At 45.9% G+C, this 13,896-nt stretch overlaps 1 protein-coding gene across 2 annotated transcripts in view; it reads right to left on the minus strand.

Moving 5' to 3' along the window:
• pi4kaa (phosphatidylinositol 4-kinase, catalytic, alpha a) overlaps positions 1-13,896 on the minus strand; it is a 43,135-nt gene that overhangs the window by 18,648 nt on the left and 10,591 nt on the right. The window contains exons 15-35 of one of the 2 annotated variants that reach the window (XM_062528162.1): positions 13,628-13,811; positions 12,613-12,713; positions 12,182-12,350; positions 11,600-11,650; positions 11,286-11,394; positions 10,799-10,935; positions 10,193-10,326; positions 9,915-9,997; positions 9,714-9,784; positions 8,738-8,862; positions 7,912-7,993; positions 7,359-7,442; positions 6,669-6,758; positions 6,135-6,254; positions 5,277-5,369; positions 4,865-5,021; positions 4,342-4,469; positions 3,685-3,843; positions 3,004-3,155; positions 2,326-2,433; positions 1,615-1,742 (exon numbers count right to left, since the gene is read on the minus strand). In XM_062528162.1, coding sequence (XP_062384146.1) covers positions 1,615-1,742; positions 2,326-2,433; positions 3,004-3,155; positions 3,685-3,843; positions 4,342-4,469; positions 4,865-5,021; positions 5,277-5,369; positions 6,135-6,254; positions 6,669-6,758; positions 7,359-7,442; positions 7,912-7,993; positions 8,738-8,862; positions 9,714-9,784; positions 9,915-9,997; positions 10,193-10,326; positions 10,799-10,935; positions 11,286-11,394; positions 11,600-11,650; positions 12,182-12,350; positions 12,613-12,713; positions 13,628-13,811 — 2,465 coding nt within the window. Of the gene's footprint in view, positions 1-1,521; positions 1,743-2,325; positions 2,434-3,003; positions 3,156-3,684; positions 3,844-4,341; positions 4,470-4,864; positions 5,022-5,276; positions 5,370-6,134; positions 6,255-6,668; positions 6,759-7,358; positions 7,443-7,911; positions 7,994-8,737; positions 8,863-9,713; positions 9,785-9,914; positions 9,998-10,192; positions 10,327-10,798; positions 10,936-11,285; positions 11,395-11,599; positions 11,651-12,181; positions 12,351-12,612; positions 12,714-13,627; positions 13,812-13,896 lie in introns of both variants that reach the window. The other variant, XM_062528161.1, reaches the window with a different exon arrangement.

The following is a 13,896-nucleotide window of genomic DNA, read 5'->3' on the forward strand; positions in this document are numbered from 1 at the left end:
GTACCTGACTTCTGCTTGGCTCTCTGTCTTGCTCTTGCTGTACCTGAACTCTGCCTGGCTCTCGGTCTTGCTCTTGGTGTACCTGAGCTCTCCTTGATTCTCGGTCTTTCTTCTGCTGTACCTGAGCTCTCCTGGGCATTCTGCCAATATTCCTCTCCTACCATTTCTCCTTGGAACGTTAAAGATGACAAAATGTCAGGAATGAAGGCCTGTGGATTTGCCTAGACCAGAGCCAAATCTTAACAATCACACCTGCTTGATAACTCCAGTGAAATGCTCTCAAAGGCTGTTGTGTTGGTGATTTTGTTTTTGACAGTAAAGAAATGATTGTTTGTTTGTTTGTTTGTTTGAATGATTGCTTGATTGTTGATTGGCCGTTGTGGGAAATCCCTCGTCTATAGTACCAGGAATTGAACATCTCTCCACTACATATCTCTCACTTATGCTCATAGATTTTACCAGATCATTTCCAATCCTGTAACTCATTTTCTGAATTGATCCTCTGAATCTGACTAAGGCTCTGACAGCTACCTTTACATAGCTATCTGAATCGGGCACAAAAATATCACCAAACTTATTCTACCAGCATGCTCATTCAACTAATACTACTTCTGCACAATACGATGACTTGGATGTGGATGATTTGATCTGCACCACAATAAGTGGAGAAAAGGGTTCTTGCTCTTTCATCGGGAACGAATTTCGGTCATTCTAATTTCATACAAATTTCTAGAGCTCTTTTAGTGCTGTCTTTTTTGTCCTTTGAGTTGCCTTGCCTAAACGTCAGTTAGTGTCCAACTTTTGCCTAGACTGCTCAACAGATCAGCCTCTCATAAGGGGGAAAGGATGGATGATGTTTGTTATGGGAGACTGAACTTATGCAGAGAAGAGATTTAGAGAATATTTGTGTCATTTTTCATTTTCCCGATGTGACTGTGCTAGAAGAACTTTACCAAATGAGTATCACGGTCAACATTTTCCAGACTATTTACTGAATTTCCAAAGGTTTCCAGGCCTGTTTTTTTTAAAAAACATTTCCCAGCATTCCCCAGACCTGTGCAAGAACCCTGGGATATGCCTCTGGAGGCCATGTGGAGGTCTACTGGATCTCTGAAATGGTCATGCAGCTACAGAATATCTACCAGCTGTGATACCAGCAATGGTATGTGGGCATGGCTCATGTTCTCATCGATGAGGTGACGAAGAATGATCTCCTATGGAGTGGTGCTGAGCAGGGTGGGGAGGGCGTTCGGAGGTGAAGGACTGAGAGATCTCTCTCTCGCTCTTTCAAACCTGTTTCTCAATTTGTTTTCCGAGCAACAAATTGACAAATCAGGAAAGAAAGGAAGGTCATGATGATCGCCGTGCATTTGGTTTTGATCTTTTTTTTTTTTTTTTCACGACTGGGCATTTTTTTCAAATTTGCCGCACATACAAAATGCAGCAAATTTGGCCCGCGTAAAAAAAAGACATGCTCCCGCGATGGCGAAAAACCGCAGCGCTTGCAAAGAGAGGGCTTACTCAATATCGATATCGGAGAAGTGCTGGAAACAATTAGCGATCCGAAAATCCCGGCAGAGAGGGTGCTCGGGGGGGGATTGGCGCCAAGCTCACCAGGTGGCACCAGCTGGCAGGCCGCCAGGTACTTCTTGTCCGACAGAATGCTGGCATAGAACTTGATCATGATGCTGATGTCCTCCCTCAGGCGCTTGTCCCCTTGTGTGGGGAACTTGGGAGCGACGCTGGGGACAGAAGGCCAGAGTCGGGGTTACAGACGGGTGTGAGGGGACGTGCTGTTATCATGACATAACACCACAGCACCACAGAATCACAATCATTCTATATAGACCCCTTCAACTACTGTACGCAAAAACAATCACGTGTGTTCCAAAGGCACTTCCTGTGGCACGGAAAACAACACAGAGTTAACAGTATCTCTGAGGTAAACAAAAAGGAAAGTTGACATTTTGTAAAGTCTACGCTATAGTAGAAAATATTTTAATTTGAATTTGTTTTGAACATTTAAACTGGAAACCCTGACAGACTGAAAGGGTCTACAGTAATTTCCTGTGTATTAGCCAGATTGTGTATAAACCGCAGGACAGCGTTTTATGAAAGCAAAACCACATTAATACCATAATAACTGCCCTTGTGTATTGACCTCATAGCTTAAGATTTCTTTTCAAAATGAATGTATAAACCTGGGCTAATAGCTGGGAAATTGTGGATATATGTATTCATATATTCATACATTTCAATACTATGACGGAGTCTCCTGGCCATGAAATGAGGGTTAGAGGTCACCTGGCGTATCAGAGGCAGTACCTGAAATAGTCAAAAGCGGTGGAGTAGATCTTCTCACGCAGAACGTTCCGGATGGTAGCGTTGGTGACCATGTCCGAGTGCAGCAGAGCAAGACCCAGAGACAGCAGCCTGAGAGAGAGACCGAGGAACACACACACACACACACACAGACAGAGAGAGAGAGAGAGAGAGAGAGAGAGAGAGAGAGAGAGAGAGAGAGAGAGAGAGAGAGAAAATGGTGATGCTTCAGAAATCCCTGAGGATCAGCAATGACATACCCCACAGTTCACATCATAAGCAACCCAAGCTGTGTGAGTTCAGAGGCAGCGTGGCGTGTTACACTAGGCTGGATGTGAACCCTGCCTGACCTGCTGGCGAATTTGGATTTCCCCTGGCAGCTCAGGCTGGAAACCTGCACATCTCTATCTCCTCTGTTCCTTGCCAGAACCTTTAGCTCCAATCACAAACTAGCTTATCCGAAAGATGCACCGGCTCGTTGGTCGGATTGGTCGAAGGATTATCCAAGCGTACGGAGTCATGATTTGAACGATGCCAAAAGAGCTCGACAGTCCCGCCCCTCCTCCGAGAGAGCACGCCTCTCGTGCAGTCGAAATAAAGCGCAGACTCCCCATACTAATGTTCAATCTTAAAAGATTGAGCTGATAGCTCAAGATGGTGATAGCCAGGCTAGCGTTTCACCTGAAGCGCGGCCCGATGGCGGCCACGTGGCGGTTGAGGCTGCTCTTGGGTCCGCCCACGCTGAGCGCCAGCGAGCGCTGGAGCAGACTGCCGAAGATCTCCACCTGGTCCACGCTGCAGTACTTAGCGATCTCGAACCTCTGGACCAGGAACTACAGGACAGAGGGATAACAAACACAGGTCTGAGGTGATGAGAGTCTTCTTGAGACACACAAGACAAAACAAGACAAGATGTATGAAGAACATAACAGACACCCAAGAAAAACCAGCAAGGATGTGCTTTTCTCCATGCTTATGTACTACTTTTTCAATGCAAACCTGCTAAATCTCTAGTCCCGTGTCCTGTTAAGGTGACTAAAATCAACAGGATATGATGGCCCTCGTTAGGTGAACTGGTTATCAGTTCAAAAGTTCAAAGTTTATTGTCATGTACTCATAGAAAAGCATTTATACTGTAAGCATTGTGCTGAAGTGTCCATTCATCTTCAAGAATAAATTCAAAGAAAATAAATAATAAATAGACACTATTAAAAAAAAGGATAGAGAGAGAAGGGAAAAAATTAGGAGGGGAAAACCCCCCCTAAGTGCCATTATGTGGGGATGTCCAGTGTGGCATAAACATCAATTTGGATATACAGGGAGCAAAATAAATCCCAGCTGCCACCCCGACCCGGTGCTCACCTCAATCCAGATGTGGTGCGGGGTGATGTTGGGGGGGCAGGGCACGGGCTGACTCTCCTCGGAGGCGGCCAGCGGGTCGGCCTCCACCTGGGCGTCCGAGAAGAGCCCCATCTTCAGCTCCACCGTCATCTGCCACGCCCCGGCCATCTCACGCATGAACTGCAGCACAACGCAGTGGACAAAAAGACCACAGCCCGGTTTAGAGTACAGTTACTTGCTCTTATAATGTCCAGTCCTCACTCATAACATTAATGTTTACTTAAAGATCCAACTCTGAACCCACCTATCTGTAAAGGCTTCTCTGCTCTAAAAATCAAATATGTCTACATACTGTAGAACCTTAGGATTCATGTAGACCAACAAACTACTGAGGACCTACAAATGTCTTTTCTGAGGATGTCTTTTCTATTCCAGGGTGATGCCTAGTTCAAATACAGCTTTATTGTCATGACATGAAGGACATTCATATAGCCATAGGGCTAAGTTATAGCTCATAGGGGTGATAGCCTAGTTTGTGGGACACACCGATCCTATCCCAACCACTTTCCTTCCCACCACACCTGATTTCAGTCACTCAGGATCCAGCCACCTTTCTAACAGGGCCCTAAGGACCCCAGGTTCACCAGTGCTGGGGTCAGGTGCTGGGCGATGACTCACCGGGACCTCCACTCCAGTGTGGGCAGCCAGCAGCCAGTCCCAGCAGGCGATGGCCGTCTCCATGCCGTGCTCCGTGAACATCTTCAGAGGAGACCAGCACAGGTGGTGGAGCAGCTGAGGGTCGCACTCTACATAGTGTGGATGAACACACACATATACACACACACACACACACACACACACACACACACACACACACATATACACACACACACATATACACACACACACACACACACACACACACACACACACACACACACACACACACACACACACACACACACACACACACACACACACACACACACACACACACACACACACACACACACACGTATGTTAACCATAGGAGCACTACATTAATATGGATGATCACACACATACATGTTAACCATATGAGCGCGCGCACACACACACACACACACACACACGAACACAAGGACTCTACACAGTGTGGATGAACAACTGTCTCATGCCCGACTGCACAGTTAGATGATAGTATTAGTAGGGTCCCACATGCCTTTGGAGCTGATGAGAAGGGCGGCCAGTTTGAACATGGCCTCAGTGAAGGCCTCTGGCTGCCCACTCTCCAGGGCCACGTTCAGCTGCCCCATCATCAGACGGTTCAGGTCTGACGTGCTGTGGGTCGCCTCCGCAAAGTTGATCATCCCAGCAACCTGATCAGAAGTCACACACACGTACACACGCACACACGCACACACGCACACACGCACACACGTAGACACACACACACACACACACACACACACACACACACACACACACACACACACATTTACTTCATAGGCCCTTTCATAAAGATGGCTTTGGAGAGTATTTTAATCAGTTAGGATTTGAATCATGGCAAAGTAAACCAGGCAGGCAAAGAACTAGGATGACCAAGGAAGTCTTAAAGGGCATGTCATGATTACCTCTCCAGCGTAACGGTTCCTGAGGTTGAGCGAGGCCATGAAGTTGGAGTAGTCTTTCTTCACACAGGCTGGCCTCTCCGTCAACTGGGTGGCCTGAAATCAACCATTTAAGCGATGAGAAATAAATGGAGCAACAGCTGTGTTTCTGTATGTGTCTGAGCCAGGCCACATGGCTTCAAACTGAACCAAAGAGTTTTCACAGCAGCACTTTGCTTTACTCTACTGAGGTTTGTACAAGTGTGATAAAGAGCAATGGACCAGTCTTAAATATAAATATCTTTCAGGATATTCCTACTAAAAAAATAAATAAGTGAAACTGATCCTCATCTGGAATCAGCATCATCTCTCACAAGGGCAGGATCTAGCCATCACTGTGACTAATGCTCAGACAAACACACTGCCTGTGTGATTTTTGTAAAGGGCTGTTTACACCAAAAATGCTGACTATAATGATACTGAACATGGACCTTACGATATCGGTCTTGATGGCGTTATATCATTACAGCTAGTGTGTGGACATGCTCATCCATATTAGCTAGAGCGATACTTTTTTGCTATCATTATAATTATCGTTATCATTAGTTATCGTTCTTGGTGTGAACGGACCTTAAGACACTCTCGCTGACTCAGAGGTGTACCCACGTCTCACCTTGAGCGTGGTGCTACTGAAAGAAATACCTGGCCAAGTGAAACTGACCCTCATCTGGACCCGTCTGGATATCGTCTTTCACCAGAGCGGTATCTCGCCACTGTGACTGATGCGCAGGCCAACAACACACTATCTGCCCGTGGCGTGCGGTGTGTAAGACTAGTAACTGAGTGACCCCGGTGGCGTGTGTGTGTGTGCCCGTGCCTCACCCCGAGCGTGGTGCTCTGGCGGTTGTATCCGGCGAAGTGCAGGATGCTCTCGGTGGCCATGGCCAGGCCCGTGTGCTGGGACAGGCCCGACACCCAGTTCTGGTGCTTGTTCAGGTACTCCTGTGAAGAGAGAGACGACAGGACGGGAATGACCCAATTCCTCTGCAACTTGACCCCTTATCAGTCCATTAGGTACTCTAGTGGGACTCCTCTACTGCGGCTGCCAAAGGCTTGTGTGAGTCAGGGCAACAGGAATGCTTAGCCTGGCTTCTAGCTGATCTACCTGTTAGCAATGTAGGTACATTTGATTATCTTCCTGCTAAATGTTAACAATAAATGCAGAATCTTTTACCACCGGATCATGAAACGCATGAATCGCTTCATCAAACTAAAAAAGCAAGTGCCAATTGCACAACTTATTCCGCAATTCTTCATATAAGGTTATAATCTAAAATGCTAAGTTTTATGTCTGCTACATGTTTTTGTTGTTGTGCTGAACACAGAGCAGATTCTGCATAGCGAGACATACAGTACCTGCAGGTGGGACTTGGTGACGGATGGGGCCCACTTCATGGCCTCCTTCAGAATCTCCCCACAGCGAGCAGCAAAGTCCTTCACAATACTCTACAGGAGCAAGCAGAAGGCACAGGGTTTCAGCACACAAACACACACTCTTCCAGTCACCTCTGGTCATTTCATAGCTTCCTTTTGTCCTGGAGTGAGACCTCAGACACTACAGGTGCTCAATTGTACTCCTATTGAGAAACCAAAGACTCAAAAAATATTAGCAACAGTCAAGACTACCCCTGCCAACCATTATCACTATTGCTTGTTTATCTATTTCTTTATTCTATCATATCATTTTTAAATTATTGCTGTTGCTTTTTCTGTATGTGTAGCAGAGTTGGTGTGGCTGTATTGTATTGGGGTGGGTGGGTAAACTCATTAATCATACATTTTGTATATATTTTGCCAAGATGTCTACAACTGTTTTTAAAATTCCAATGATAAAATAATCCATTACCAATTTGAAGGTAGAGAAGACGTGACTGCAGATACAGTATATGCCAATAAGAGCTAGTGTATAATAAAGCCAATGCAGGAACATTCAGGCCTATGCAAATATGAGTGACAAGGTGGTTAATGCTGTACTATTAGCCACAAAGAGCTCTCTGTGTGTGGGAGGGTAATTCATGCTCTAGCTATGGGCGGTTGGTTCTGTACCTCTCTGGCTTCGTATGTGTCTGGTGCAGTGATGCGGTAGGGTGTGTCTGGGATGTCGTAGTACGGCTGGTCTTTGTGGATGTCCTGCAGGAGGGCGGAGAAGTAAAAACATTAGCCGTCACTCAGGTGACAATAAACACTGTAACTGGATAGATGCAGTCATTACTGAGCTATAGTAACATCAATACGCTCTTACATTACCAGTTACAGAAGTTTTCACTTCAGTGTATTTTATACAACCAAAGCTGGATCGTGCTCAGTATAAATATCTAAAGTTAAAGTTGCATTGCAGTTGCAGTGACATTAGCATTGCGCATTGAGGGGACAGACATGGGGTGGCTCTCAAACGCTCTCCTCGATCCTCGATGCTCGATCCTCCAGGCTCGTTCCCCCTGATCTATAACTAACACTGGATAGACTATCCCATTGTTGCCGCCCCATCATTCTCTATCTAGATCAGTGAGGACGAGGACCGAGGAAGGAAGGGAGGATGTATAAAAGACCAAATGAGAGGCACCCATGGACAGTGACGGCGAGGGGAGACATAACTCACAGCGCTGAGGGACAGAGAGAGCGTCTGCAGGATGTCCAGCATGGTCTTCAGCACTCGGCCGCTCCACAGCAGGTGAGGGAAGCTAAGGACAGAGAGAGAGAGAGAGAGAGAGAGAGAGAGAGAGAGAGAGAGAGAGAGAGAGAGAGAGAGAGAGAGAGAGAGAGAGAGATCATCTCACACTCATGGGGGACATTAGGAGGGGATTGAGGTGATTAGGAGGTAGGGCTACACAATTAATCAAATATCAATCGAAATCGCAATTTGAACTAATGCAATTAGCTAACCGCAAAGGCTGCAATTAATCGTGCAGCACAACTCTGTCCCAATGGTTAATCTTGTCACATCCATGATTATTATATTCATATTATCCTCCTTGTGAAGCTCACCTAACAGGAGGGCTTTGCTTTTCATGCACTAAGCATAATCACCAATCAAAAGTAGCCCAACTTAAAGCGAAATTGGGAATATTGAACTGACTTTCAAAAAGTATATCACAAATCAAATCGCAATATCTGTCAGACAAATCGCCCTACCAGAAGGCTGTTATGGTAGACTTGAGTTTAACATTCTACCACCTTCAGTAGGCCCAGTGACTGCTCAGATAATATACCTTAAGAGTCTTTCATAACAGAGAAATAAAAGACTGCTTTGATTTTCTTTTACGTGTGGACTGTCAACAATGTTTTCCAATATAAACAGAAGACTCTCATCAACTTCATGGGTGTCCCAATGAACAAACAGTTTCCTGTAGTACGTCTTCAAAGAACGTTCTGTACAAATCTACATGGAGGTGCAGCAGCCTTCAAAGTAGGAGGAAACCCCTTACGTCTCAGCCAGTCCAGACAGGTACTTGTCAGCCACTCTACGGATGCGCTTGTGGATGTGGTTGAAGTTGACCAGCAGGAACTGGGCATGCCGCTCCAGCTCTTCCTCGTGAGACTTGGTCTTGGACTGGAAGAGGAGAGAATTGAAATCGTGAATTCATGTCTTATGATTTTTATAGTTGACGTATGTAGTTTATGTCCTCATGTTTTCTTATTTATGCTTTTTTCTCATGTGTCCTAATGTTCACAGTTACCAGTATGATTGGATAAAGGAATTCAACAGGCAGTCAGCTGTTATATGTTCTTCCACTTAGGACATGACTGTTTTTAGGTCATTGTGTTCCTGAGAATATCTTTATGTGACTGTGCCTAGAGATGAGGAATGAGGAATATTATGGGCTTTTTCCGCGTGTCACAGTTCTGCATAAGTGTGGATCACCAGCGTGGTACTAACTCAGGGTGTGATTCAGTGTGGTCGACATAAATTGGGATGACTCATGCCATCTTACGGCAACCTGAGAGGATACTTTAGCCGTGACTATTTTGACTTAGATCTCCCTTGAAGCACATCATTGTAAATAAAACTATGTTCCTTCTTTCCCTACCATAACCTGAATGGGTCATTCACCTGTATTATCAAAATAACGATCAAAGAGGAATAAAGGGATGAATCACCGGTAGTAGACTGTGGCCAAATTTAACAGTGAGTTGGTATAAAGCTTTTAATGGTATATCACCCCGTGTAACGTTTCGGGCCCAAACCCCTCATCAGACATGGATGAAAACGCTAAAGACCATATTCTGGTGTGCAGACTTTCCTGACATCTGCTTGTCTGTCCAGAACCCAGTTTTTTTTTTATCACTTTTGGATGGGCATGCGGTATCCTTAAACTCTTTGGTATAAAGCTTTGCCAAGAGCAGACAATGGTGTTTTTTTATTTTTCAACAGGCTCTTTATGCTTTACTGCCTGTACTTACCTTCTCAGCCATCATCTGAAGAAAGAGCTCAAAGACTTTATCACCCACGGAGATGACACACTGCATCATCCCTGCAATCAAAGGGGAAACACGCGCTCACGTCAGCCAGTTTTTGTTTTCAAACAGAACAGAACGTTTAGCCTATTGAGAGTCTGGTCACAAAAATGTTTATGCGGCCCGAATTCTTTCCAGAGGACTCACCTGATTTGTCCTTCTGGATGGCCCGGTCTTCAAAGTATCGGAACATGACCTGGAAGCGGTCCGAGTCTTGGGAGCGAAGCACCCTGGAGGATGTTTAAAGACACTGTGAGTAAGCGGACATCCTCAGGTGGTTTACTCTCTGCTCTCCAAACAGGGCTCAGGGTCAACGGAAGGTCAAAGGCCACTAAAACTAGGGCACCCTGGGCCTGGGTGTCGTCACAGGAGAGAGAGGCTTCCTCCTTCCTCGCCCTCCTCAGCAAATCTGGACTTGCTCTTACCTCATGTGCTCCAGCCGATAGACCGACAGCAGGTAGGTGGACATGGCAAAGTCCAGCTTGTTGATGAGGGTCGCCGACTCGGCTGCAGGGTCCAGCAGGTTGATGATGGTGCTCCTCAGGTCGTTCAGCTCAGCCTGAAGAGAGAGGGGAAGGAGAGAGGACAACAGAGAGATCACTGCTCTGTGAAATTCTGCTGCTGATGTGGCGGTGATTTTGTTTGTTTGTTTGTTTGTTTGTTTGTCAGTTAACCAATTGTCAGGCAGTGACATTACATAGACCGATCATTAACAAACCTGAATACACTGTATTTACTATATATACTTGGGTATACTGCTCCTTGGGCAGTAGGTCATGGAAAACAATCTCTATTAATTAACACCTAGTATCTTGACTTAAATTTCTGCATCTCATCTTCTGGTAGTAGTATCTATTGCAGTAGTATTATTGCTACTTAAGGCCTCCTTGACAATGCAGCTTGAATGTTATTCCTCATTTTGCAAGTCACTTTGGATAAAAGCGTCTGTTGAATGACTCAGAGAACATGTAAAAGTACAGCAGTGAAGCACCATGTAAGTGGCATGTAAGCTGGGTGTGGAGTGTTATTACCGGGGTGACGGTGTCGTTCTTAAGGGCGGAGTTGTACTGCAGCTCAGAGCGAAGAGGCTCGCCACTGGGGAAGGTGAGGAGTGGAGACTTGGTGGCGATCTCACACACGCCCTCATACCATTCCTCTGGCCACAGCCCTGCAAACGCACGCGAGCACGCACACACACACACACACACACACACACACACACACACACACACACACACACACACACACACACACACACACACACACACACACACACACACACACACACACACACACACACACACACACACACACCACACACACACACACACACACACACACACACACACACACACACACACACACTTTGGTCAAAAAACAATCAAGCCTACAAAAAGAAAATGCCTGCAAAGTATTAGCTGCAGTAATAACAAGGTGGTATTTGACGCTATCACACCACACAGGACTTCAAATATAAAAAATATAAACAATTATTAATATGAGTGTCATGCTGCTCACCAGAGCCCTCCACTGCAAAGCCCATGACCACAGAGTACAGCCAGAAATCTCTGAAGAGCTTCTGGAGTCGCGGCTTGGCCTCTTTGATCGCGGGCAAACGTTTGGTCAGCTGCAGAAATCACACGCACACACACGCACACACACACGCACAGACACACAGACACACAGACACACAAACACACACACACACACACCCACCCACACCACTTAAAGTTAGATTGATAGAATTGATAGATTGATGTTCACGAACATCATGCTTTCATGATTCACTCTGATGACCTTCAGAAATTATTATTCCACTGTGTGTTTCTTACCACGGCGATGACGGGAATGAGAACGCCAAGGTTTCCAGCACTGCTGGATGCCTTTGAAGAAGAAAACAAATAGCGCTCGGTTAGTTTGAAATTCGTCTTCGTGTGTCAAAACAAGACAGCAGAGAGGGGAGAGAGAGGGAGACAGAGAGAGGGAGAGAGGGAGAGAGAGAGAGAGAGAGATGAAAGACAGGAATAATAACAAAACATCAAAGCTAAAGAAAATATGATCTGAGCAACAGGACGAGATGGAAAGAGAGAGTGGGAGATCACAAAAAGTTAAAGAGATTAAAAGTTAAAACAACTGAGCGGAATAACTAACAGAGTGAAGGATTTTAATGGATATTTTGTTTACAGTACTTCACACAACTGACAACTGCTACTGTGAGCCCTCAGTAGTATATGTCTCTGTGTTCAGTGCACCACTATGATCAGTGTCCTGAACGCGTGTGTAACGTGTGTGTGTGTGTGTGCAGTGCACTACTATGATGAGGGATCTGTACACTGCATGTGTGTGTGTGTGTGTGTGTGTGTGTGTGTGTGTGTGTGTATGAGTGTGTGTGCGTGTGCATGTGCCCGGCCCACCTTGAGTGCGGGGCCCTTCTCGCTGGCGCGCTCGCTGGCCCTCTTGCCCTCCAGGCCCAGCTGCACAAACAGCTCCAGCAGGTTGACCAGCAGCTCGTCCACCATGGTCTCGTTCTGCAGGTTGGCCGCGATGTTGGCCAGCGCGTTGATCACCGCCAGCGAGCAGTGCCTGTGGGAAGTGATGTTGGACAAATGATTATTACATCATTTATTATAATCATTATAAATAATCTATACAAATACCTCAAACACTTCATCACCTTAACCAAACCCAGCCCCTAACCTTAACCACAGAACCATAGATTCACACACAAACACACATCTCAAGAACATTCAGATTCGTAGACCGAGTGGCATCTGACGCGGCATCAAAGCAACCCCATTTCTATCCTATTCTAGTCCCAGGATGCATCTGGCATGGGTAAAAGCACCTGTATCCGTGGTCCTTGTAGTCTTTGGTGGAGTAGACCAATGAGCTGGCCTTCACACTGATCTGCTGGAACAGGTTCCACACCTCCTGGTAGATATATTGCTGAGGGTGGAAAGGAGAGAATGACCAAAACAACATAAACACACAGCACACACAGCTGACATGGAAAAGACCCCTAAACCCTCAAATAACAAGGATATTCATGGGTTTCATCAGGTCCCTTTCCACAGGTGAATAAAATCAAGCACTTTGATTATCAATGCAGACTGCATGGTGCTTGATTAATACACCTGTGGAAAGGGACCTGATGAAACCCATGAATAGCAAGTACCTATAATATGTATAGTGTATCCATCTGATAATATAACATAACGATAATATAATATAGTAATATAATATAATAACTCAATGGAGTGTCTGTGTGAATCTGTTACACAGTTGATGAGAATACAGCACATCAATCCACACACTAGTCAGAGGATCAGTGCAACATAAGCAGGGTGCCTCTCTGGTTGGTGTGTGTGTGTGTACGTGGGTGTAAGTGTATCCGTTGGTCTTCAGGCTCATATTTCATGTGATTAGCATATAGCCAAGATGACCGTAGATAAGCATGCACTTGTTTGTGTGTGTATGTGTTTGAGTATGCGAGTGAATGGAAGCGTGTTCAGTTTCACATTTCTCGCGATAACACAGTATTTGATCTCATTTCTGATAAGCGTGTAAGTGTGTGTGTGAGTGAGTGAGTAAGTGTGCGTGTTCTGAGTGACCAACCGCATGTGTGTTTGTGTGTGTGTGTGCGTGTGAGTAATTGACCGCATGAGTGCGCGGGTGCGTGTGTGAGTGATTGACTGGATACCGTATATGCGTATATGCGTGTGTGAGTGTGTGAGTGATTGACTGGATACAGTATATGCGTGTGCAAGTGTGTGCGTGTGTGAGTGATTGACAGCATATATGTATGTGTGTGCGTGTGTGTGTGTGTGCGCGTGTGTGAGTGATTGAGTGTGCAGTCTCACATTGCCGGTGATGACCATGCAGCCCAGCTGGTCTATGATGAGCACGTCCAGCTGGGAGGGCGGCTGGCAGAACTTCTGCTGCAGGATCTGCAGGATGGGCTCCATCACCCGCGGAGACTCGCGCAGCGCCACCGCGATGTGGCCCAGCGCACGGATGGTGTGGTCCGGGATCAGGTGAGCGTCCCTGACACACACACACACACATTTATTATTTGTGTTCATGTTCTACAATAGGTTTCATTGAACACAAACAGTCATGGATACCAACA

This window comes from Sardina pilchardus, chromosome 23, assembly GCF_963854185.1.
Source record: "Sardina pilchardus chromosome 23, fSarPil1.1, whole genome shotgun sequence".
NCBI classification, from domain to species: Eukaryota; Metazoa; Chordata; class Actinopteri; order Clupeiformes; family Clupeidae; genus Sardina; species Sardina pilchardus.